We start from the raw sequence: 26,494 nt of genomic DNA, 5'->3' as shown, positions 1-26,494 counted from the left end.
GCAGTGGATGCATTAGTCCACTGAGCCACTAGATTCTGCATATGGCATGCAGAAAATATTACACCCACTACCGCGGAGAGCATGGTATGATGGAAGATGAAACCTTTCATCACTCACCTCTAGGACATGAACCCAACCCTATTCTGTGTGTAATCTCTGGGAAATTGTGTGTAATTGTAGAAGGCAACGTCTTCCTGCCATAATGCAGATCTACTACCACTTGGGTGTACTCATACTCCCTTAAGTGTGTGTGAATGCAAAGTTTGCTCATCTGAAAGTGAGCAAGAGTAGTACTTTGCTGACCTCTTAGTGTACTGTTTCCACACTGTTGCTGGCTTGAGCATTTGTTGAAGTTATATAAATAGTGGACTAAACCCCACCAAGGAGCTACATGTCTGGTACAAAAAAACTAATACAAATGAATAATATGAACATAAAATAATTGCCGGTATAGTTTGAGTCGTGTATATTGAGCAAGAGCAAAGAGAGATGACAGTCTTCTTTGAGGGGGTCATTGTGCTTGAAGATACCCCAGAAGGTTCTAATATTTGTGTACAGAATTCACGTGTTAACCCCTTTAGAGCTTGTAAATAAACCTCCCCAGTGCTGCGCTGTCCATTGGAACTAGTGCTGAATGGACGTCCAACGGTCGTGCGCAGCACTGGGGAGGTAGTGGCCGTGACGACCGTTGGCCGACGGCAGCAATTAAGGGGTTAAGAAAGTTTGTAACCTGTTTCAGCAATGAAAAGAGATTACAAGGTCTGCATCAGAGGATGGTATACATAGGGAACAAGATCTAAGTCTACTGTAAAGCTGTCCACGGGAAATATCTGCAGCTCCTCATGGGGGAAATGAAGACTCCCTTCAATCCTTACTTCGATTAGGGGTTGAAGTTGTACTGGTCAAGTCCTGGTCTGTGGTATATTAAGGTTCTAAGCTGCTGTGTGTTTTCAGAAGAGAGTTAACTGCTCCTCCTGTGACTGTAAGCTTTACCCCTACTGCAGCGTTCGGGTGTTGAGTGGTATGGGAGCTGTGCCTTACTTGTTAATTATGGATTGTCAGTCACAGATGTTGGCTGGGAGGTGCGTCGTTTACACAGCGGGCTCTTTGGTCTAGGTACCTTTTGATTATGACGCAACTCCTACAGAGGAGCTGTCCCCCAGTGCACAGCGCTAGTGACCACGGAAGGTTCAGGCTTGTAAATCAAATTATAAGACTTGAAATTGTACAGATTTTGCTATTTACAGTTTAATGACCATTCGCTGTCATCAATATGACATTATTTTTCATGCCAATATATGTTCGTGATAAAGTTCATCTTGATAATCTTCTTTAACTAGGCAACCAAATCATCAGTGATACAAACAACTATCCATCCAATGTTCGTGTTCATCCCAATGCATTTCGGGCATCGCCTGTGCCCTTCATCAGAGAATTATTCTAAAAATAAAAAAAGTATGCAATCCTTACAGGAAGGCCTTCAAAACAATCTAGAAATGTATATGTGAGTTACGTGGTGTTAAACCCCATGCATGTTAAAACGTGACCATGCTGCATAATCATATAATTAGTATACATCAGATGGTGGACTGGTACAAGTCATGCGATGGTGCGACTTACTTAAATGTCCGTGTGGCCTTTGTTATGTGGGTCACACAGAGAAAAATCTGCATTCGGATCTTGGAACATAAAAGCAATATTAGAACGAGGAATCCCAAATCAACTGTTGCTATGCATTTTGTTGGAAAAAAAAAGCACAACATCTGCCAACTGAAATTCATGGTCCTGGAAGTGATTGTCCAAACAGAAGGGGGTCACAACAAAAACGAACTCCTACAAAGAGAAAATTACTGGATACGTTTTCTATGCACGATGCAGCCCTATTGGCTTAATTACAGAATGGAAGTTCTTTGCTATCTTTAATCTATCTGCTTTAACAGTGTCTCTTCATATATTATGTTGTTGCTAATTGCAGTGATTTGTACCATTTCCATGTATACGTATTTTCATGCTCATAATAACACTTTATCATGCATGGCTCTACCAAGCACGCATTCACTATGCCCATGGCACCTCACATTACTTTTTCTGTTACTTTTAGTTAGCCCTTCATAGTTAACAAATACAACCGTTCTAAGATGGTGTCCACTTTTTGTATATGCTTTCGAGTCTTTCATTTATGTTCATGAATGGGAGTCCTCCAGTCATGGACGAGACTTTTTTACCGCGTTTTCATTCCGGGCTCACTTTTTTGATCGGAACTAACCACCCTGTACGACAAACATCACGCTTCCAAGTACCTTGCTTATGAGGACCGATATATCTGGTTATTTACAATTTGTTGCAGCTTTTCATTTATATTACCGCTCTTGGCGTTTTTTAGATATGAGACTGCTTTGAACGTTGCTGCAACCTTGAGCATTCTCTTTCACTCGTTTGTTTCAAACGAACCACTCTTGCATGTTTTCTCGATGTTCCCCAGAAAACCAACCGTTTTTGTGTAACCCGCACATTAGCATGCACGTCTCACGGACTATACCGCCGTAGCGTTCACGTTCTATCTTTGTTCGCAATTAAGACTTTTAATCTGCACCTTTGAGTCACTAGTGACTAACTTTGAGCACAATTCAGTTGTCCCCTCGTAATGGACTGAATCACACCATTGCATGACTTGTACCAGTCCACCATCTGATGTATACTAATTATATGATTATGCAGCATGGTCACGTTTTAACATGCATGAAGTTTAACACCACATAACTCACATATACATTTCTAGATTGTTTTGAAGGCCTTCCTGTAAGGATTGCATACTTTTTTTATTTTTAGAATAATTCCCTGATGAAGGGCACAGGCTATGCCCGAAATGCATTGGGATGAACACGAACATTGGATGGATACATGTTTGTATCACTGATGATTTGGTTGCCTAGTTAATGAAGATCATCAAGATGAACTTTATCACGAACATACATTGGCATGAAAAATAATGTTATATGGATGACAGTGAATGGTCGTTAAACAGTAAACAGCAAACTTTGTACAATATCAAGTCTTATAATTTGATTTACAAGCCTAAACCTTCCGTGGTCTCTTGCGCTGTGCACTGGGGGACAGCTCCTCTGTAGGAGTTGCGACATAATTGACTTTTGAATAACACTTATTGGAACAGAAAGTGAAGCCCTGGTAGCACGCCACACCCTACCTCACCTTTAAGAAATCTGCTTCACACTGGTTGTGCGTGACCTTTTCTCATTGTCTATGTACCCTTTGCCCATCCTATACATGGATCGACAGATAATAGTTGTTTTGTTGTGGGTTTCCTATTTTTGCAAGATCCTATAATGGATTTGGGTGCCAACGAGGAAAAGAAAGCAAAAGAAGCAAGGAGTGTTTATATCACTTGAACCAGAGCTCCAGTCTCTGACCTCCTTTTCACGCTTCCTGAATTATTCCTCCGAAGCGTCTATCCCACATCCCAACAGAGCCACCAAGTACTTATGGGCTCACACCTGAAGCTCAAGGTGTGCCCTGCTCCTTTTGAAATCCTCCGTTGTGGGCGGACGGCAGGGTGTTATTACTGTTATTTGTCTGCTTGTTTCGTGGAGAACAGAGGTGGCCCTGTGCTGGCGGAGTGTCTTTCCCAATCCTGCGCCTCGCCCTCCAGTAATCACTGTTTGCTTTCATGGAGGGCCTTTCATGCAGACATGTTCACATCCCGCATGGCACAGCGTGTCATGGTCTGTGGAAACCAGGTGCCAGGGTTGGGAGACCATAGTCGAGGTCCTCTTGGCGGCCATCATCGGTATCCAGTGAGAAAACCCTCAGACATTGACTCGGATGTTCACAGTGAAGCAGCTGCAGCTTGGCATGTAGTTGAGAGGGACATCGGAGTATTGATGTGCACTTTCTGAACAATCAATCGTCATTGCTGCCATTCAAAACCAGCAGCTTTCTTTGTGATTTATTGTTTTTGAATGCTTGGTCTGCTTGTAGCAGTGTCACATGAAAGAAACAAGTGTAATGTGCAGCCATCAGAGGAAGTGAAAGATACAAGTACAGTAAAAAGCACCAAGTGCGGGGTTCGTCATCCAGTGGGTGTCACACTGTTTATTGCCTGGACAGGAACTGGGGTGGGGATTCTTTGGTTTGATTGGGTAGAGAGGACTGGCCTCTCCAAAACATTGGACATTTGTAAAGCGTTATTTTAAACTTGTAAGCTGGCCTCTCCTCTGCCGTCATACTGCTTGCCAGCACGTCCATACACCATTTCTGACCTGCGGAGAACACCCAAATACAACCATGTGTTTTAATAATAAATGTTTCATCTATGCTGGATCTGTACAGCGCCAACCAGAAGCCAGGTGGAGCCGGTGTACTGCGCAAAATGTTACCTGCGGAAGCGTACCTGGTCCTGACAGCTGTCCGCTTCTAGTCCGAGGTCCAGCCACCAGATTCATGCTTCTTCCAGTGTGTTGTACGTGGGCCTACAGACCGAGGGCTGTGATTGGGGTGTTCAGTGCTCTCAAATGTGACCTTTATTAGTGATGGGCAGGGGACACATGGATAACTTAAAGAACTATCTTCTGGCCTCTGTTCCGGTGTGCCACCACATACCATATAGAGCTGGCTTGAGCCACACAAAGAACCGTGGAGGACTTTAGCTGTGTAGAAGTGCCGAATGCTCAATCATTATATATTCCAGTCTCTGACTTTATTTTCACAGATCGTTGTTTTCAGCTGTAGTTGTCCAATTGATTTACGCTAAGTTCACTACAAAAACTCCCAGAATGCTCTAAGCTGATGAATGAATGCCCAGGGCTTGTGTAAGTGGAGCTTGCAGACAAGAAATACCTGGTAACACAAACTGCAACACCTACACCCCATACCTGCAGCACTTTAACTAAATGCCAGCGAAACACCTTGAAGGTTCTCTGATGTCCTATTTTGATACATTTCATGCATGTTGCATGTTTGAGAACTATCTCCGTATTCGTTTTAAAGGGTTAGAATGTCGTCTTTGCCTTTTTGAATTATTTTTCCATCCACCCCATCAGGCCAACGTTTTTTTTGGATTGCATCACTGTATTTTCAGATTTCAGTAAAATATAAAAAAAAATGCTGTATCTTGTTATGCATAGCGTTCGTTACAGGGGTAATACCAGCTACTGGCGATGTCTCTTGCACACAGCATTGTCTGAATTTTAAATGGGAGTTTCTTCCTTCTTCCGTGACGTCACGGGTCGCCTACACTTCCATCCCATAACTGATATTACTCACACAATTTATTAAGTCAGTAATATTACTCATTACCATTATTAATTTTAGCAGAAGTGGCGAAATGTAGAGGCCATGCACATTAAGCTTTCCTTTGTCCGACACCTGCACTAATGGCAGGGCCACTGGGATTATGCTTTTCTTTGGCCACTGCCTTTTTTTGCACAATTATGAATTTGACACACAATCCATTATTTGCTGCATAATTCGCAGTTTTAAGAAAGAGTTTTTGCTTGCAGTAGATCAAAAGTTACTAAAAATGCAGTGACATACTGCCACGCAGTTTAAAGCCCTTCCCAAATGTTTGGTCACTTTTTAGTAGCTTATATTGCTCTATGTGTGTGTTAAAGTGGTACTGATTAGTTGAGACCTTTGCTAAGACGGTGTTACCTGTGAAAATGACAAAATGATGAAGTAATATGATCATAAAATGCGTCGCATAGCGCTGCACAATTTGACATTTTTTGCTGCATAATCTAGCCAACACTGTCACATAATGTGGTCCTCTCCTGCCGCATAATTCCAATGGCCCTGACTAATGGTAAGCATAAGGAGCTTGATATGGTGACCGTGGTATCCTGCACCGGGCGGGGGTAAATGTTAAGGTCTGTTCCTCAGAAGCGACACCTCTCGAGAAAACGAGATCCATTCTGTACGTTCCCCCATGCGCCGAGAAGGTGTTTATTTTGCTGTGGGTGATATACACATCGCACTGTATTGGTCTGAATGCAGCCCCTCTTTGTCCCCCCAGCGCGGGGTTTGAATTTTGCTGGTGAAAGAGAGACATTAGTTAAATTCTTTGTGTTAGGATTGCGTTCAGGGGGTGCATTCCGGTTGAAACTATTTTGACATACCACAGATGTTCTACAATGCATTGCTTCATATCTAGGCGTGCTTGCTGCTTGTCAATATGGAAACATTCCTTCCTTTCCTGTGAAGCTTGTGCTTCAAAAATATTTTCATTAAAGACATCCACCAGGCCTCCCCTGTGAGGGATATTCATAGTAACAGCAGAAATGTATGATTTTTAATTGGGCGATAAGCCCCGTCCCCCCTTAATTAAAATGCAGCCCCGGTTTCTTTTCATGGTTGGCTTGGCGGGGAACAGCTCATTGTTTTTGTGCGTTTCCCTGTCTCTCCGGCAGTGAAATGGCGGTGGGGCCCAGGTGTCGGGGCCTCTTTCTGCCTGCGCGTAGATGTCCGTGGGGATCAGCTGTCCCCCTCGCTACCTGAGGCGAGCCCAGTGATGGAAGCCCCTTTGTCCCCACACACCGCCCAGGCGTCTTTAATCCGCCTCTGAATTATGCGTGTATCCCAAAAAAACGCAGCACGACGACGCCTCCCAAAACCCCCAAGACAAAGAAATAAAATAAATGACCGTCCCCCCTGAGGCCCACCTTGGCTGGGCCGGGTCAGCCGCGTCGCCACCGCCTATGCATCCGCCAGGCCGCGGACCCGAGGATTTGTGCTTGTTCAGCGCGGTGCGGGCAGTGGTGAAACGCAAACAATAGGCCCGGCGCCCACCTTTGTTCAGGTGAATTAGTAAACACGGAGGGAAACCATCATTTACCGCGCGCGGCGGAAAGGGCTCACCTGCGCCCAGTGGGGGCGGGGCCAGCGCTGCGAGGCGTGCAGAGGATCACTGGAGCGCATTCCGCCTTTTTGAAACGCGGTTCACATAATTACAGTGAGGTAACCTGCGGGTGCACGCACTGTGTGGGATTGATAGTGCTATAAAAGCCACATAGCGAACGAAAGGGATGCAGGAAGCGTTCCTATGGTGTAATATTTGTATAGCGCCCCATAACGACCCTGACGAGGAGCCGAAGCGTGATGCGCAGTTTGTCGGAGTGACGCCTACCACTGGGTCGGGCAGGACCAGCACGCGCCCCTACACCCTCGGGATCAGTGGTTGCGATGTGCGTCCCCGGGCGGCGCGTGCAAGAGTGAGAACGGGGCCCGAGTGCCGTACGTGCTTTTGTATGGCGTGCATCCCTTGTCATCTCTACTGTGTTTTACTCCCACCCTCCCACTTACCCCTCACAGAAAGCAAGAGATGGTTCCATCTCCTCGGAGTATTCTCAGCTCCGACTTGCATTGCACAGCAAGCTGGAAAGCACGGACTGGAGCCGCGCTACCAGATCAGGGCGGCTTGAGCCTGGAGTGCTGCAAATCAGCAAGAGAACAATAGCCGGCGCTGCAGCGATGGGGCTAGTATTCCCCGTGTAAAGCTGCTCCCCTGTGTATTGTTTCAGGGGTTATTCCATGGCCATGGGCGAAGATGTCACTTCAGCAAGCAATAATTCTGTTTTTGATTGGCTAAACTTAGTAAGGCCTCTTAGCATTGGGCAGCCTGGAGTTATGTCACCCATCCCTTTATTATCGGGGTCACCGAACCTCTTAGTTTCTTAGCTTCCTTCGCAAGCACTCGTCTCTTCCTGGAGGTCTGTGGTGCACACCATATTCCTAAATTATCATGGGGCGCATTTGTCCTTTTTAGGTCTCGCCTGCGATGCGTTGCAGCGAATGCGCTGCTCGCTTGCGAGAGCTATAGTCGTTGGTTTTCTGTCGGCTTCTTTGAAAGTGGGGTTGGTGCACGCCCTGTCTCCCTTAATGCCCGCCCACCAGTCTGTTGCTCGGCATGCATGCGTTGGGCACACAGGGAGACTTGCATCTGTGTGGCGATATCTCGGAGCTTTGTTCTCCGGTTAGTGGTAACTTTTCGCTGTGCCACGAATATTTCACTTATCTCATTGTGCTGCTGTACAGTGTTGATCTTTTCGCGGCGCTTTGTTTCCCGGTATTTTTTTGTTCAGGTGTGCACAAACAAGCGTATGCTATTTTTTCCTCTTGCTGTGGTGAGCGCTGCCTGTGCTCAGACTTAGTACATCAATGCTATTGGCTGGGAGAGGATGGGTCATTACAGAGCTGCTGACTTTAGAACTAGGCAGTCAGGCTCAAGTCCCGGCGTCGGCTCAGCACCCTGTGATTCCAGGCAAATCGCTTCACCTTCCTTTGTTAACAATATGCATGCGTCCCTGTGTTATGTAACTGGTGCTCGTGTAAAGCGCTCCCTCGGGTCGGTTTCACGCTAAATAAAACTGCTCTGATGAGAACTAAACGTGACCTGAGCCCAGCCTGCCAAGGCTGAGAGGGAACCCACCAATTAGAAGGCAGAACAGCAGGGCCTCATCACTCACCAGGTGGATCCTGGCTTCTGTCCTTTTGTGTTCCCATCTGATCCTTTTCACAGTGCATAGAAGGCCCTGTCACCTGTCCTGGCTGCAGACCACAACAAGGTGTCTGCACAGGGTTGTCACCCCCAATCCCAGTTGCTTTTTTGTTTTAAAACACCCTTTATATGTACTATATAAGCTTGTCACACCTCCTTGGAATAAGAGCCTGCCTGTGAGAAATATCTTATTGTTTGAGAACGCACCAGGCCTTCGCAAGACTGAATAAACAGGACTTTTTCCTTTTGATAACGATAAAGACGACTGACCCATGCCTCTCGGGTCTGAATAGCATGTTTTGACTCTCACTCAAACATCTCACTGTGTGTTCAGTTCACAAAACAATCATAGTGCTATACGTCTGTACGTTTTTTAAATGACAACTACATTTTGGAAAACACTTGCTTTTTGTAGCTCAACATTTCGGTGGTGTCGGTAAATCGGTTTCAAAGTTTACATTTAGCCGAAAGGCATGTTTCTTTTTTACGTGCAATACTTACCAGACTTACGTACATGTCAATTCAATCCCCATTCATCGCAGATCTGCTCACACCTTCAGCTTTAGCATACCAAATAATCCCACATTAAGAAGTATATATAACAAGCATTTGCAATGCAATAGATCTCGCATTTACGCGAGTTTGAGCTGTTGGCATTGTAAACGAAAATACGTTTTATTTATGCTTCAAAAACGTAATTAAAAGGCATTGTCATTTACAATGCCAATAGCTCAAACTCGCGTAAATGCGAGACCTGTTGCATTGCAAATGCTTTTTTACTTTCCAGTCCTCCACCCCAGCTCTTCCGACCCAGAGGCACTATATGTCCCTCTGCTTAAAGGGTTTCCGCTCATCCAGCTGTCAGAAACTGGGAGCAATGTATGCCCTACCCCCCACAGCTTTCAGGCGCATTAACTTTTTTCATACTCTGAAATTCGTGAAATGCACGTTTATAACAATTTCTCTGCCATTCTGAGGCTATGTGGGCGTAAGCTGCCAGGCTTGACATGAGGCACGCTCTGTTATGTGCTTTTTGTTGTTGCCCACTTTGGTATTTTCTTTTGTGCTTGGTACTTTAGGGCTGACTGCTAGAGTAATGGACTTGCCCGATAGGGTCTCTGAAGTTGAAGGATAGGGGTGTGCATTTAGCGTAATTTTCTCTGGCCTATGTCAGAGTGGGTGCATCGGTTTGCAGTGTAAAGGTTTCCTCTACGGAGATGCTCCCTGGGGAGGGCTGTTGTATCGAGAACCACCATACCCTCGCCATCGTGTTAATTGTTTCTCGGGCGTTCCTACAGAGTGCTCTGCCTTGGAGGGTGTTCAGATTTTGTGCTCTTCCAGCTAACCTTTGTCTGCTGGGTTTGGAGTCTCGGCAGTAACTGCGGGGCAACATGCCTTGTGCTATTTCAACGGCCTATGCTGGGTAGCTGTGAGTTTGTCTTCAGTGTGTGTGTGATCATGGATCTTTGGCTAGAGTATTTGTTTATAAGCTAGGTTCTGATAGGTTACTAGATTCACTTGGGCACTGAGCACTAGGGGTCCCCCCTGTATCCAGCAACTGCACCCCAAAATCACAGCTAGACTGCCACCGAGGAGGACCCTGGTAAAGAAATAAGGGGGGGGGGTTCTCTCACAAGACACCAGAATAAGTAGACCAGTGCAGGATCCCCTTATTGTAGGGTAATCTATCTCAGAAGCATTAGATCAGTTTGAGGTGCAGAAACGGTCATCTGCCCTGTATACATGCTAAAATGATTTCCTAAGCTACAGAGCAACCCCCTAGACCTTTATACGTATTGTGATTGGTGAGTGTGCCTTTGCATCAACCACCTCCTGACCTCAATCAATCAATCAGGGGGTTTATAAAGCGTGCTACTCATCCGTGAATGTCTCAAGGCGCTTGGGGGTGGGGTGATGGGTGCAGCTCCGGATCAGTCAAAGAGCCAGGTCTTGAGGTCCTTCCTGAAAGTGTGCAGGGTCGGGGAGCGACTGATGTTCACAGGGAGCTCGTTCCCGGTCTTGGCTGCGATGTAGGAGAAGGCTCTCCTGCCTCTTCTGTTTCTGTGGATGCGGGGGACCTTAGCCAGGGCGAGGTCGACGGAACGGAAGTTCCTCTTGGGTGCGTGGAAGGATACTCTCTTGTTCAGGTATTTGGGTTCGATGTTGTGGAGGGATTTGTAGGTGTGGGTGAGGAGTTTGAAGGTGACCCTCTTCTCGACAGGGAGCCAGTGGAAGTCTCGTAGGTGTTGGGTCATGTGTTTGTGGCGTGGCATCCCGAAGACGATTCTGGCTGCGGCATTCTGGATGGTTTGGAGTTTGTTTAGAAGAGTTCTGTTGATTCCGGCGTATAGGGTGTTGCTGTAGTCCAGTCTGCTGGTTATGAGTGCATGGGTGACGGTCCTTCTGCAGTCGGGGGGGGGGGGTCCATTTAAAGGTCTTACAGAGGATGCGCAGGCAGTTGAAGCTAGTGGAAGCGACAGCGTTGATCTGGCGATTCATGGAGAGGGAGTAGTCGTGGATGATGCCGAGGTTTCGTGCATGGTCTGTAGGGGTGGGCGGATTCCCGAGGGCGGAGGGCCACCAAGTGTTGTCCCAGGCGGAGGTGAAGGGTCTGAGGATGAGGACCCTGGTCTTCTCTGAGCTGAGCTTCAAACAGCTGTCCATCATCCAGGCTGCCACGTTCCTCATTACTTCCTTAAAGCAGAGTCTGCTGTCTTCGGGTTTCTTAGTGAATGAGAGGATGAGCTGGGTGTCGTTGACGTAGGATACAATGCTGAGCCCATGCTGTCTGACGATGGCGGCGAGGGGGACCATGTAGATGTTGAAGAGCGTGGGGCTGAGCGAAGATCCTTGGGGTACTCTGCAGTTGATATCGGTGGGTTCGGAGAGGAAAGGAGGGAGTCTGATCCTCTGGGTTCTGCCGGAGAGAAAGGATTGGATCCAGTCGAGGGCAGTTTCTTGAATCCCTGCGTCGTGAAGCCTGGCTGCGAGCGTGTGTCGAAGGCTTCGGAGAGGTCAAGGAGGATGATGGCTGCAGTGTGTCCCTGGTCGAGTAGTATGCGGATGTAGTCCGTAGCGTTGAGGAGGGTATTCTCGGTGCTGTGGTTGCTGCGGAATCCAGACTGGGAGGCGTCTAGGATAGTTTTCTTCGATGAAGGCGGTCAGCTAGGTGTTTACGAGTCTCTTGGTGACTTTGGCCCCGAAAGGGAGGAGAGAGATGGGCCGGTAGTTTTTCAGGTCCGTTGGGTCGGCCGTTGGTTTCTTGAAGAGTGGTTAAACCTCCGCCCGCTTCCAGTCGTCGTGGAAGATGCCAGATCTGAGGGAGGTGTTGATGGTCCGTCCTAGTTCGGGTGCGATGGCGGTGGCCCTGTGATAAATGTGCAATGGGCAGGGGTCCGTTGGGGCTCCTGAGTGGGTTATCTTCATGGTTGCTGCGATATGTTTGACGGTGGTGGGATCCCAGGTCATGATGTGTGGCTTATCTGCAGCGGTGGGGACGGGGTGGTGGGGTTCGACGTCTGTTTGTTAAAGTTATCGTAGAGGATCTTGATCTTTAGATGGAAGTAGGAGCTGAGCTTGTTGCAGAGTTCCTGGGAAGGTGTGATGTCTGTGGCTTCGCTGGGGGATTTTGTGAACTGCTGTATGACGTTGAACAGTTCCTTGGTGTTGGTCGCGTTGGTCTGGACTTTCACTTATGAAGGTCCGTTTGGTTTCTCTTATGCGCTGGTGGTATTCCTTTAGGGTGCTCCTGTGGTTGTTCCGTGCTTCTGTGGTGTTCTGGTTTCGCCAGGTTTTCTCAAGGCGTCTACAGGAGCGTCTGACTTCTTGTAGTTCTGTGGTGAACCAGGCGGCCTTTGGGAGGCGTTGTTTGGCGGGGTTGCAGAGGGGTGCAAGCTTGTCGGCACAGCAGGAGATCCAGCAGTGAAATTCTGTGGCTGCGGAGTTGGTGTCGGTCATGGCGCTTGGGGGTTTTTGGAGGAGGGTGGTGCTGAGATGTTCCTCTGTGACCATGCTCCAGTTCCGTCGTGGAGGGCGCGGGCCGGGCTTTGGTGCGGCAGTGGTGTTGAAGGTGAAATTGACCCAGTGGTGGTCCATCCAGATGGGTTGGGTGGTGTGGCTGAAACAGATGTTTGAACCTCCCGCGAAGATGGGGTCGAGGGTGTGTCCAGCTCTGTGGGTGGGCGTGTTGACCAGCTGCTTCAGTCTGAGGTTGGCGAGGTTGGCGAGAAGAGTGGTGGTGTCGGGGTCGTTGCTGTTGTCGAGGTGGAAGTTCTGGTCCCTGAGTAGAATGTAGTCCGTGGAGGTGATGGCGTGGGGTGCAGCGAGCTCGGCGATTGTGGTAGCGGGATGGGTGCGAGGTCCTGGCGGTCTGTAGATGAGGGTGCCGCGTAGCGTGGTCCTGGGGCTGGTCTGAATCTGGAAGTGGTGGTGCTCATTGTTGGAATGGGGGGGTCACTTGTGAATGGATGTAGAGAGTCGTAGTGGGGTCTTGGGTACAATGGCAAGTCCTCCTCCTGGGTGGCGGGGCGGTCCTTTCTCTGGATCTTGTAGGCATTGGTGATGGCGATGTCGGGGCCAGAGGAGGCGTTGGTCCAGGTTTCTGTGAAGAAGGCAACGTCGGGCGAGAGGGTATCGAGGAGGTCCCAGATTTCTACGGCTTGTCGATGCATGGGGCGCACGTTGAGGAGGATGCATGTCAGGGTTTTGGAGGTGCGTGCATCAGGTGGGTCTTCGACAGTTGTGGGAACTGTGTTGGAGGTGAAGGAGCTGCGGCAGGATCTGCACATGAACTGTCCATGGGTGGTGTTTGGCGAGGATTTCGCACAGTCGGCATGTCTTCCAGGGTTGAGTGCGTGGAGGGTGGTTGAATTGTAGCGGGGGGGCCTCTGAGATCTGGGGTTCCTGGGGCTGGTCGCGGTCGGGTCGCGGACGGGCGCGGACGGGCTTACCTTAGGTGCGCCTTCGGCGCCTCAGCTGCACGACCACACATCGGTTGCCATTAAGTAGGGGGGGGTGGTGGGATCAGGTATGGAGGCGTGAGCGGGGAATGTGTTGGGGAGGGAGGGGCCGCAGGAGCGGCAGAAAACTGGCTTGGCAGGCGTGAGGAGAAGAAAATAAACTCAGGGAGTCCAGCGGAGATACAAGCAATAAAAATCCCAAGTAAACCCAATCTCAAAAGTAAACACAGGGAAAATACAAATGAGCATAAATGAGACACAGCTTCAAACAAAATCATCCGGAGGCTGGTCGGGCTGCTGGCACGAACCCTGACTGCAGGGGACTCGAGGCTGCGGCGGTGAGGCAAAACTGCAGGGGAGAGTGATGACCTGGACCCACGGTCTAGATTTCACATGCGCTCTCAGCAGCGGTTGCCAATAAGTAGGGGAGGGGGGCGAGACCAGGTAGGGAGGAGGGAGCTCGGACTGTGTCTGGGTGGGAGGGGCCGCCGGGGCAGGAGCGGCGGAAAATGGGCTTAGCAGGCATGAGGTGAAGAAAATAAACTCAGGGAGTCAGACGAACATATAAGCAGCTGTGAACATGAGCTACAGAACCAACTTTCTGACCTTTGCTGGGCCGGCCTTTCTTCAAACAGCGTCCCGGGCTAAACCAAATCTCCTGATAGTCCTCCTCCACTCCTTCCACATCCACCCTCTCCTATTGGTGATTATGCCCGGTTCCAGGAATTCTCATCTGGGTGGGCCAAGGGTTCGTGCAGGTGGGACAATGTGGGCCCAATTTTTGTCAATTCTGTAGGTAGCCTACAAGCCCAATATTTACATCATATCGTCTTCCAAATAGTCATACAGTGCTTCTAGAGAGTATAGAGCTGATGTCTATACTCAACAGCCCAACTCCTATAATTTCCAGCAGGTAAGGCTTTAGCACTAGGATTCCAAGCAGATCGTAATAGTAGTTTGTTACCACTGTTACCACACCTAAGCCATGACATTTTACACCAGGAAGACTGGCACTCAAAGTTTGATCTGGACTTGAGCCTGAAGCCTAGTTCTTGCTCAGCTGGAGGTCCTGTTGGAACTTCGAAACCATAATGAGCCAAGCTTTCATGTACCTTCTGCCTGCCACCCGCAATCTACCAAGGATGTGGACTCTTGGCGAGAGCTTCCAACTTTAAAATTGAACAAGCTAGGTTTGAGTCTCAGCGTTGGCTCTGCATCCTGTGATTTCTGGGCAAATCTCCAGTGCCTAAACCAAATGAATGTGACCGTGTATAATGTAACTGGTGTTAATGTAAAGTGCTTCAATACTTCCGGGTCGAGTTCACACTATTTAAAAACAGCAGAAACTGCACAAAGATGTAAAAACAAAGCATTAACATAAAAAGGAGAGACGAATAAACAGCCATTTGGTGGCTGATTTGTACAAAGTAAAAACATAAAACCTGGATAAATTGCAGCTTCCCAACTTAAATTGTGTGAGCTTGGGCAAATATTTTATTTATCCTAAACTCGTTTTTCTTCAGATTTGCGCATGAAAGCATATTCAAATACATGAATCAGAAAACCAACTATACAAAACCCTATTGTGTTTGATTTAATAGACTAATGTTGCTCTGCAATAATCTGGGCCTCATACAGGGTCCATGACAATGGTCTTATCTGTTTGTTCACTAATGGCACTGTCACCAGGGTGAGAGCGGGGCAGGAATGACTCTAAGCTCAAGTTTAAAAACCATCACTTTTATTAAGTACTTCTCAGTGCAATGCTATATTGTGATGTGTTTATGTCAAAGCTTCCCATGTGTTAAAGAAATACATCTTTTGGAATTTTGAAGAGACTGTATCATATTTGAAGTGATGTTTGTTGTATGTTTTTCAAAGCAAACATTTTCAGGGCTCGGTTTGTGCAATAACTAAGAGCCAAGCCAGAGCCTTAGCTCGGCTCTCCCTGTTCATTTGCTTGCTCGCCCACCTCTTCCCTCAAAACACACCCTCCAATTTCAGTTTTCAAGACAGTGAAAAAACACATTTTGACATTTTGACATTCTGACGTTGAGATGGAAGAATCACGTAACCAGTGCCTTCTCCGTGGACTCTTCTGCCATGACTGGGTGGGCCAAAGGTCATGTTTGGGTGGGTCTGGCCCACCCAGCCCCCCTGCTAGAATCGGGCCTGTTGATGATCCTAGTGGGGGGCACTTTCGTGCTCACAGGTCACGTACTGGATGAATACCTTTGAGCAGTGACTGGCTCCAGAATACACATTTACACCTTGTCCCCTCACCTCGGTCATCTAGAGGAAGTGAGAGCGGTAATTGAAGGGAGGCTAAGCAAAGTAAAGAAAACCAGATTTTGCACACAGCCTAATGGTAATGAACTGAACCTGGAGGTTTCTAATAAATGCTTTATTCAAGGCTACTCGGGCGGTCAGTTACTTGTACTCCCCTCTAACTGTAGGCACCCTGGGCGGGGGCCAGCTCACTCAGACCAAAAGCTGGCATTGGACCTATAATCTGCGTTACAAAACCAACCCCTTGAATGGGGGATGTGAGCTGAGTAACCAGCCCCACTAATGGTAGGTCTTATTTTTGTGTGACACTTCTTGGTTAACACTGCACAGTGTGTTTGTCTTGCCCCAAAAAACAATTATTGACAACAAAATTTAAGTAATATGGCACTGTGTGTGTGGCCGTCCGATCCTTCTTATCAATAAAAGACTACTTTTTGGAATGATTATACGTTTGATGATTGTTAAATCTTTATTTGGAACCAGTACCAGAGACATCTGGCCAGCTATATGTGAGATGTATAGAAAGGGCGTAGGAGAGGTGTGGGAGGGACACTTTATAATCTTCACATTTGTTAATCTGAAGTTTGTGGTCTTGTGTGATTTAAGTACAGGTAACACAGCCACTAGCACCCATTGGTATTACATTGAGCATATAAAATGTTTTATTTATTTACATTTTGTAGCACAGACCCTAGCGCCTATTGGTGATATATTGAGCAGATATTTTTTATTCATATATATTTTTACAAAAACGTAAAATCTGCCAAACATTGCACACAAATATTTAGCGCTCAAGAATGGCGACTGAGAGGGTTTTTTATTGTGCATTTTCATCTCTCAGTGACATTTGACTATGGAAAGGAGAGTACTGTACAATTCTAAACAGACATAGTTTTTAGCAATTAGTAGACTGATTCCCAACTATTAAGCTTGTAGGGATCACCTTGCAGTATCAAGAGCTGAGACTGCATATCTGCTGCAGTGACTGGAATACAGGCTGTGTGGTCCGAGATGGAAAGAAGGACTCCCTAGTCACATGGTGGAGCAGTTAAAACCTAGCTTACGGAAAGTAATATGAAGTTTAAGTGTTTTATGACCTAAAATATTATGCACAACTTTATGAATGAATGTAGAGTCTGGAGTATTATTTAAACACCATAACTTATAGTACAGTAAAAATACAGAACAGCGTGATGGACTAGAGTCTGTGGCCCAGATCTTTTAAGAAATATTGCAAAAAAAACCTTGTTAGGGCGGTACCCTGCACTGTATTTTGCTGATCTTTTATGGTTACTGGTATGTGGTTGGGTTCAACAGAAAACCTCCCATCGCACACAATGGGCCAATGCTAACTTTTGAGTATTCAGCAACATTCACATCTGTCTGTCACGAGTACAGAATATCTTTAATATTGAATTGTATGGAGACCCCCCCACCCTTACCTCCGTTTATTATGGATAGAAAAAAGGTATCCAAGCCAAAACGCACCTCTAGATGACTCACTACTGAGCGTCTCCAAAAAGTCTTAACCCCTCTGTTTGTTTTGAAAAAGAATCCAAAGATTTAATCAAAACAAATCAGTTTTCTAAATGTTTAACCGCATGCGTGCGGCGGCTTTTTTCGCGCTGTGCGGGCTTTTTTTAAAAAGCCGCGTTACATGACGAGCTGAGCTCGTCATGAGCATGCGAGCGGCGCAACTCATGACGAGCTCAGCTCGTCATGAGCGTGGAAGGAGTTAATTATCCCAGTTCCTGTTGAGCACAGTTAATTGCATGTCGAGCTGTACTGTGGTCTCCTAGTTCTTCATGCTTGTCCCCAAGATTGATAATAGAGTCTTCAACCAGATATTTGCCAGTCACATGCTAGTACCCCAGTGCCCCTGGAGTGCTGGGACTCTTGGCTTCACCTCCTGTTAGTTATAGGGCTGTGTCTATGAAACCTCGGGACGTGCTTGACGTCTTTTTAGGAACAGGCCTGCACCTCTGGATCTGCTGGTATTGGTTGAAACATTCCAATGGGGTCATGCTTTAGGCGCACCTGTCTACCTGTGAGGTTTAGATTATTCCACATCTACTAGCAGTGACCAGCTATTTGCTGGAGGTCTATAAAGCCTGGAGCGTGCATGGGTAAGGCTCCTGGGATGGTGGGTGAGTGATGGGGGCCGGGGGTAGGAGAATGTCGGAGCATACACAAAATGTACCTGATGGAAGCTGGTGTTTACTTGGGGATGGTGCAGTTGGGTGGCAGGGGCTGTCCTCACAATCAGAAGGTCACTCGGTTGTGCAGCGAGTCATATTTTCCTGACAGAATCACTACTACTGGGGTGAGCTTACCGGCCCTTTGTTGTGATTTAGCTACCTTCTCCGGTGTCACTGAAACGTCGTCAAGGTGATCTGTTCCGCTCATCTGGTCACTATGGGTTGGTTGTGAGGGAGCGCTCCTCTTGAACAACTCCTCCAATCAAGAGGAAGGTCCACATCAGCACTTCAGCTATGTACCTGCCGTTGCGAAGACAGACTGCACACAGGCTCATCATTGAGGAAATGGGCAGTATGCAGCTCTGGTCCTAAAGCACCCCAACCTGTCACATAGGCTAAACACTGTTATACTTTTTGCACTTTCTGGATTGGAGCTCCAGCTCATAGCCTCATTGGTGGCACATGGGCCAGCAGTCCCCTACCAAAAGGTGTTTAGCAAAGGTTCAAAGATGTTGCAACAACTATTTAGATTGTCTGCATCTGTGCCAGCCAGCTTTCTTCTACCCGACATAGGCCACATGTGTATTCCAAAGGCACGAGCCAGGCATACTGGTCATGGTTATTCTGCAGCTGGGCTGAACACGGATTGCGCTGCTCTCACTGTGCTGGCTGCCACAGCTACTGTTGTGCAGCCTTCATAGACTGCTCATCGCACAGCATTCTTGGGTGCAAGATTTGGGAATAGCCCTGAGATAGCGAGGAGGAAGGAAGGAAAGGTGGATAAAGCCAGACCTGGCTGCTAGTGTGTATTGAAGGATTACTGTTACTTTAACACAGTCCTTTTCTCAAATGGATTTTCAGATTTTATTCACATTATTCGAACTCGTTTAGGGTGAGGGGAAAAAGGACGTCCCTATTAAAGGGTATTTACTGAATTTTACATTGCTTTGGTGACATACCTCACCCCTGCGGACAATTGTTGAGTGTGAATGCCCCCTGGACACTAAGCAGTGAATCCTTTTGGGGTTCCTTTGCCCCAGCAACAGCCGAGGGTGGGGTTTTTAGAGCACTAGAGACCGCACGGTCAAGTGGATTAAGGGCTTACCTGTCCACCGCAAAACTAAGATCATATAATTGAAAGACATCCGGAGTCAGAATGAGCATACACCTGTGCACTTTTATCACTACAATATGTTTCAATCCTCTCTTCTTTACAGTGATAACCGCCAAGGTATGCAGGTATTTACAGCCTACGGAGGTTGCCTGGTTTCATATCAGCCTGCTATTATCTTCAGATGTGTAATATATCTGCCCAACTTGTGAAGTCGCCAGTATCACAAAGTTGGAGATTTGCGTTAATGCATTGCATAGATAGAGAGCAAGTGTAGGTGTTCTGTAGAGCATACCGGAGATTGGTCGTATTGTGAGGCCCTGATCTGGCTTTGTTTTGCAACAAATGTGCAGTATTCCACAGGACTAGAAATACCCTTTAGTTATTTCGTTTTTGCTAAGCAGCTGTGTAGCATCACATTGGCATAATCATATTAGAGGGCTCTAACTGACATCAGTGGCCAAATATAGGCCGACCAATCTGTCCAGTTTGCAGCAGGACTGCTCTCTCTTGCTTTTGCTCTTATTACAGCCTGGTATTATTTGTTTTAGAAGGTCTGCTTACCGGGTCGGTACAGCGCAGTAATTGTGCTATCCCTGGCACAGGAGAGCGGAGACATGTTCGATTCTTTGGCAAGCTTTAGCTTTGCAAAGAAGGTTTGTTGAGGGAGAAGTGAAGAGCAATTGGGTTGGACTGAATAGAGCTAGAAGTGCTGCAGAGGTTCTGTAGCCGCTGCTTAGATTGTATCATACAGCCCTTGCCATGTACAGTCCTTGGCTCCAGGAATTTTGATCTGCATTGGCCAAGGGTTTGTTGAGGTGGGCCAATGTGGGTCCAATTTTTGTCAATTCTGTAAGCCCAAGATTTACATCATATCTTCTTCCAAACAGGCATACAGAGCATCTAGAGAGTTATTTTAGAATAGCAGCTGATACCTGTACTCAACAGCCCAGCCCTTATAATTTCCAACAGACTAGGCTTTAGCACCAGCACCAGGATTTGAAGCAGATTGTAATAGCAGTTTAAGGTTAATGAGGTCCCTGTTACCACACCTGAGCCTTGATATTTCGTACTATGAAGACTGGCACTGAGAGCTTCATCCGGGCTTGAGCCTGAAGCCTAGCTCTGGCCTAGCTTGAGGTCCTGTTGGAAATTCGAGCCACAATGAGATGAGCTATTATGTACCTTCTGCCTGCCACCCTCTATTTCATCAGGATGTGGTGTTACGGCGAGAGCTTCCAACATTGGAACTGACCAAACTAGGTTTGTGGCTCGGCATTAGCTATACATCCGGTGATTATGGGCAAATCTCAAGTGCCTAAAAGAAATGAATGTGACCTTGCATAATCCGACTGGTGTTCAAGTGAAGCGCTTCAATATCTCCAAGTAGCGTTCACACTATATAAAAACAGCAGAAAACCTGCGAGGTAAAAACAAAGCATTAACCGCATGCGCGCTAAGCGTTTTCCCGCTGTGCGCTGCGTTTTTCTAAAAGCTGCGTTACATGACGAGCTCAGTTCGTCATGAGCGTACGAGCGCCGTAACTCATGACGAGCTCAGGGGTTAATGTAAGAAGGAGAGACAAATAAATAGCCATTTAGTGGCTGATTTGTACAAAGTGAAAACATAAACCCTGGATAAATTGCAGCATCCCCACTTAAATTGTGTGAGCTTGGGCAAATGTTTTATTTCACCGAAACTCGTTTTTCTTCATTTTTGCGCATAAAAGCACTTTCAAATAAATGAATCAGAAAACCAACTATACAAAACCTATTGTGTTTCATTTAATAGACTAATGTTGCTCTATAATATTCTGGGCCACATACAGGGTCGCGTGACAACTGTCTTGCCTGTTGGTTCGCGAACAGCCCTGTCACCAGTGTGAGGACAGGGCAGGAATAACTGACCTTAAGCGCAAGTTGAAAAACTATCACTTATAACATGTGCTTCTTGTGCAGCGCTATAGTGTTTCATATTAATGCCAAAGCTTCCATGTGTTAAAGAAATACAGTTTTTAAATTTTTTGAAAAGACTATTTTATGTGATGTTTGTTGTATGTTTTACATAGCAAACATTTTCAGGGCTCGCCTCGTGCATGGCTCTAAGAGCCAAGCCAGACCCTGAGCTCAGCTCTCCCTGTTAATTTGGTTGCTCGCTCACCTCTAACCCCAAAGCCAATTTCAATTTTAAAGACAGTGAAAAGAACATTTTGACCTGATGTTGAGATTGAAGAAGCACTTAACAGGTACGTTCTCCGTAGCCTCGTCTGCCGTGATTGGGTGGGCCAAAGGTCATGTTTGGGTGGGCCTGGCCCACCCGTCCCCCCTGCTAGAACCGGGCCTGCTTGGCTCCATTGGATCTGGTGACCATCCTTTAAAGGGAGGAGGGGGCTGCTCCCAGTCTTTATGGATCCATGGATGCTCTCAACATTACTGCACAGGAAGAGGTAGGGCTCCTCTTCAACCGATCCCCTGTGCTCGCCTGGGTACACTAGCTATAATAGATGGGAAGGGTGGCCTCTTCACGTTCTGCTCTATGGTAGTAAAGCCCAATGAAATTCAATAAACAAGATTTGCATATGGCTGTGTCCAAATTGAGGTGGCGTGGTGGGCAAAAGAGTGATGCAGAGGAATGTTGCAGGGAGTGATTGTCAGTGGTTAGACTTATTGCTAGCATTCCTCCCATCACCTTTTGTGTGTTTGATGTAATGCCCTAAGTGGCCATGGGATATGCTCAGACATGGGTCCCTTGTTCACTGTGCCGCTGGAAACAAGCTACTCCTGGATGAAAAGCTCCAATCGGGGCTTTATGGGCTTCCTGATTAGCATGTTTCAACACCCCATCAGGGGTAACAAGCGCTTTATAAATACAAACCTTTTTTTCCTCCTCTATCCTTCGGCTATCATTCCAAATCCAAATAACTGACTAACCTATCCACCACTTAAAATGTACTTGCATGTTTCACTATACTAATTCAACACTAATCCTCTATGGGTCCCGGAGTAGTGTGCTACCCGCCAAAAAAGCGCTTTGACGCCTCGTCAGGGGTAGTAAACGCTATATAAATGCAATTACAATACAATACAATACTTATTGCAAGCATTCCTCCCCATCACCTTTAGTGAGTTTGTAGTAAAGTCTAGTGGCCTGCTCTGAACAAAAACCTTTGTAAGGAATTCGCAGCTGAAGCGATGCATCTGGTATTTGGTAAACTGGTAGTAATGCTGCTGTAATTTGATTGTAGGTCTTGTAGAGTACAGTGTGTACTGTGGGATTTCGTACACCTGAGGGATAAAACCCAAGAGGGATGCGATATAGCCGTGGAGAGAAAAGGACTTGAAGAACCAGCAGAACTGATCTGTGCCTTTGTGACGCAGTATGGATTGAGATTCCTCAGTTACAACTTGTTCCAGAGCCTTGGATCCAGTAGTTCCAGTGCCTGGGATCCAGTGGATCCAAGATCTGCCACCACATCTTTCCGTTGAAATCCAGGGAGTAATTAAGCCCGAAGTAATTCGTGTGGTGGTGAACAGGGGTGAAAACCCATTTTTTCTGGTTATGTGAAAAGCGTTTGGGAATCCTTATAGCTCACTAGAGTGAAAGTGGCAGTAAAACCTAGACTTATGTCACGAAATCACTGTGCAGGATTGTAAAAAAACAGAAACTGTTTCCGTTTCTCTGAAGTAAACAAACTGGTCAGAGTTCTGAAATTCAAAGAGAAAATCAAGGAAGGCTGCAACAGCAGAAGCAACTTTGCTAGCCACTGAACATAAAACATGCCAGAGGGTTAAAAAACACACCGGCCAGTAATGACCAAGTACGCTGTAAGTGCCCATGAGTTAGAGGTAGAGGCAGGCCAACCTGGTGAGCGGAGAAAGACAGCACTTTATGTAGGGATACCCCACTCGCTCGTCCATTGCACCAAGTAGGAAGCGGCAAACAGGAACCACTCGAGGTTGTTTGCAGTGCAGATCTCGGACTGTCAAAACTCTTGAGTGATAAAAAAAAAAGGAATCAAAATTGAACGACAGAAAAAGCTGCACAATATCGGGCAGCATGTCCAGTATAGTATTGCGTTGCACAAGTCCTATAGCGCTTACTCCTCCTTTGGTGAGGCGCTTAAGTGTAGCACCCTACATTGGGTAGGTGTTTGGTTGGAAGCATACTATCTTCGTTTGATCCCGTGAGGGGAGTGTTCCCGTATCGGGCACGAGGACCTCAGTGTGATGGGTGATTCAGTGTGAGTGATAGGCGCGCGGTTTGTTTTCAGTCAGCTGGCAGGGTTGAGCTGCTCTGCAGGGCCCTTTGTGCTATTTCTGAGGCTCATAGTCCACTGAGCTTGAGACGAAGCAATAGCTATGTTTGACACTTACGGACATTGGGGGTCGCCGCACTATAGCGGCACTTTAAAGCCCTCACGCGCTGGCAGTGCGAGTGAAGCCTCATTGTGTCCCACAGACCGTCCTTCTCAGTGACAGCCGCGCCTCCGCCTCCCAGGCCGGGGTTTGCCGAGAGCCTCCTGTGATGTCTGATTGCACGGCGCTCAGACACTCCTCCCCGCCTCGCCTCCATTCCGCCAGCCACTCCGGGCTTTGCTGGGCTCTCCTGCCCCCTCCCCTCTTCCGTGCTGGGGGACTCTCCGCTCCGATCACTGATTGCACGGGGAGAGGTGGATCCAGCTGCCCGGAGCTCGGCTCTCCCGATCGGCAGCAGCCCTGGAGAGCAGCCCGCTGCCCCGAGCCTGGCAGTGGGGACCGAGCCCCCCGGAGCCCCGCAGCCGAAGGTACCTCCAGATGCGGAGAGCAGCGCCCGGCTGCCTCCCACGATGGACCCCCGGAGCACCCAAGGCCACAGCAACTGAGGCCCCCGGCCCCTCTCCTGTGCCGGAGCTCCTGTGTGTCGGCAGAGCTGCAGGGACCCAGCGCAAGCGGGGTACAGGGGAGCCCCCTCTGCACAGAGCGCCCGTGCGCTGCTATCCTACCCAGACCAGCTAAGAGCAGCGGGGGCTGCTTCCCTCTACCGCCGCTCTTTGCTCCGGTTAAAAGGCTGTTTGTCTGGCTGCATGTTTGCCTCTTGGACATGGTCTGTATCCATCGCCTTTAGATGAATCTCCAAACGTCACTGGATGGAAGAGGCTTGCCTGGAATCGAGGCCCTCTGCACGTGAGAGTCCGAACATCTGTCCGTGTCCAGTTGATGGAAGAGGCTCGGGATCTCGGGGGTCCTCGGTATGTCCAGGGGCCCTTTTCAGAGACAAGCATGGGTGTCTCCGGGGCCTCTGTGAGGGGATGTGGATTATGAAAGGGTAGCTTCAATCAAAGCACTTCTGAGCCCCCGTCCCTGTGTCCCCAAAGGAAGGCTATGTTGGTGCTCCCACCTACCTGCTAGAGAATGCACCTTCTGGACAGCGAATCCTACCCCGAGAGGATGATGGAGAGGGGGACCCCCCAGAGAAAGACCGTCTACCGCATCTCCGTGACCATGGTTAAGAAGGAGGTACTGGGAGATGCCCCCAGGCCGGGTCTCTCAGGCAGCCATGTGTACCCTACTGACGTCCGTACTGCTCTCCTCGAAGAGCAGGGCGACGACGAAGGGCTCGATATCTTTCCTACTCAGACTGGCTTCAGGAACTTTAGGACGCGCAGCACTGGTCAGCTGGAACTTGGCCGGCTCAAGGTCTCCAGGAAAACGCACCACTTCCCCCTGGATCTTTCCTTCCGGTTCAAGGAGCAGGGGGTCTGTCAGAAGCTAGATGACCAGTCCAAGTGGAGGGAGAGCTGCCCTGCTGCCCCCAGCATTAACCGGCCAGTGAGCATGGTTGCTTCGGTCAGTGTGGGCCTAGACACCAGGAGAAGCGAAGAGAGTTTTTGGGGCAATGAGGACGATGCCAGCAGGACCGAGGGCACGGAGAGCAAAACTGCTATTGGGAGTGTGGTTTCAGGTGACAGAGGTTGCACTTCAGTGGATAAGACACATTGCGTTGCAAAAACACAAGCGATACCAGGAACCTGTGGAGACGGGCCTCATGCATTCCAGGAAGGTCTAGCAGGACTGGCCTCTGAGCCTCTTAAAGAAGAGGACTCTTCATCCCATGATGACTACCTAGATTCTTCTCAGGAAGCCCTCTCCGGGCCCACAGATTACAGTTTCAGGAAGAGGTCCACCTCTGCTCACATATGCCGGGAGTTTGGTAGGAGTGAAGACCTTAGGTTGACCTCTGACTCCATGTCTTGCTCGAGATCCCCAGTGGGGGCTGTAGAAGACTGGAAGAGCCATATTGGCCCAAGCCCCTGGCAAGCTGAGAAGGCACACCCCAGCCTTATCCGGAGAAGCTTCAGCTTTAGGCATTGGAATGGAGAATTGAACCGGATCAGGGCACTGATGAGAGAGAAGCAGCACAGCAGCTCTAGCTGCTTGAGCCGAGCAGGAGGAGGCCCAGGGGAGTTGAGGAGTCCTGGAAGTGACCCACCTCCTTGTGCTGCTGATCTGGGAAGCACTGAGAAGCGGAACACCTTGGATGTGGGTGAAGTTTTGAACAAGGCGGACTCCCTGTCTGACCTGGAACGCTGGGAGAGGAGCAAAAGTAAGAACAGAACTTTGGACAATAGCGACCTTCACAAACTTTCAGAGAACTTGGAGAAGGGCAGAGAGGGGTACTTCCGTGGAGGATCTACCCGCTCAAATACTCAGGAACACAAACTCCTAAGGTTTTTTAGTGGAATATTTACCCGTAAGGATGGTACATCTTTTGCCGGGCCAGGATGCAGGTCTCCACGAAGCAGCTTCTCCAGATCAAAGGGATATATCGGCAGCCTAAAGAGAGGTGGCGTGGAGTCCAGCACAGAGAGCATCGATGGAATACCCCTCAAAGGTTCCTCACTTTACTTGTTTGGGCGAGGGAGTGTGTGGGCTGTGAGAAGTAGGGGCGAGCTCCGCTGGTTACTATTGTTTACACTAGCCTTGCTGTACAGTTTCAAATGTTTATTAGAATACCAATGTAGACCCAATAGGGACTGTGTTTTTTTGTATGTTTAATGGAAATCCATGATATTCAGTTTGTTCCAGTAAAATTGGGTTTCCTCCAATCCTGCAAAAGTTTAGGCAACCAGACTGTCCTGTTCTGTCTGGACACTTGGTCATTACAGTGTTAAATTCCAGGCTTCAGCGCTTAGGTTCTTGCTGGGCAATATGAACAATGCGTATGAGGCAACAATTGTACCTCTTACCTCCCTTAGACACCACTACACAATATTGTTTATGCCATAGCAACCTCTGTATACCACATCTTACCCATGGCTATGGTCATTCATCCCTCACCTCCAATAGCACCCTCCTCGCCACCAGCTGTTCACCATTGGTCTCTGTTCTATGCCACTACACACCCCTGACCTAGTCTCACCATGCATCACTTGTGCCTGTTCACTCACTGT

At 47.9% G+C, this 26,494-nt stretch overlaps 1 protein-coding gene across 4 annotated transcripts in view; it reads left to right on the top strand.

Annotated features, from left to right (window-relative positions):
• Window positions 1–26,494, top strand: part of AGAP1 (ArfGAP with GTPase domain, ankyrin repeat and PH domain 1) — a 1,166,515-nt gene that overhangs the window by 356,279 nt on the left and 783,742 nt on the right. For 2 of the 4 annotated variants that reach the window (XM_078681378.1, XM_078681377.1), the window contains exon 1: window positions 23,712–25,935. The exons of the other annotated variants lie outside the window; for them this stretch is intronic. In XM_078681378.1, the coding sequence (XP_078537504.1) occupies window positions 24,456–25,935 (1,480 nt within the window). In that variant the 5' untranslated portion in view covers window positions 23,712–24,455. Of the gene's footprint in view, window positions 1–23,711; window positions 25,936–26,494 lie in introns of those variants that run through there. 4 annotated transcript variants of the gene reach the window in all.

Source organism: Lissotriton helveticus, chromosome 3_1, assembly GCF_964261635.1.
Source record: "Lissotriton helveticus chromosome 3_1, aLisHel1.1, whole genome shotgun sequence".
Classification (NCBI taxonomy): Eukaryota; Metazoa; Chordata; class Amphibia; order Caudata; family Salamandridae; genus Lissotriton; species Lissotriton helveticus.
The sequence above is the reverse complement of the archived record's forward strand: the minus strand, read 5'-3'. Positions and strand labels throughout refer to the sequence as shown.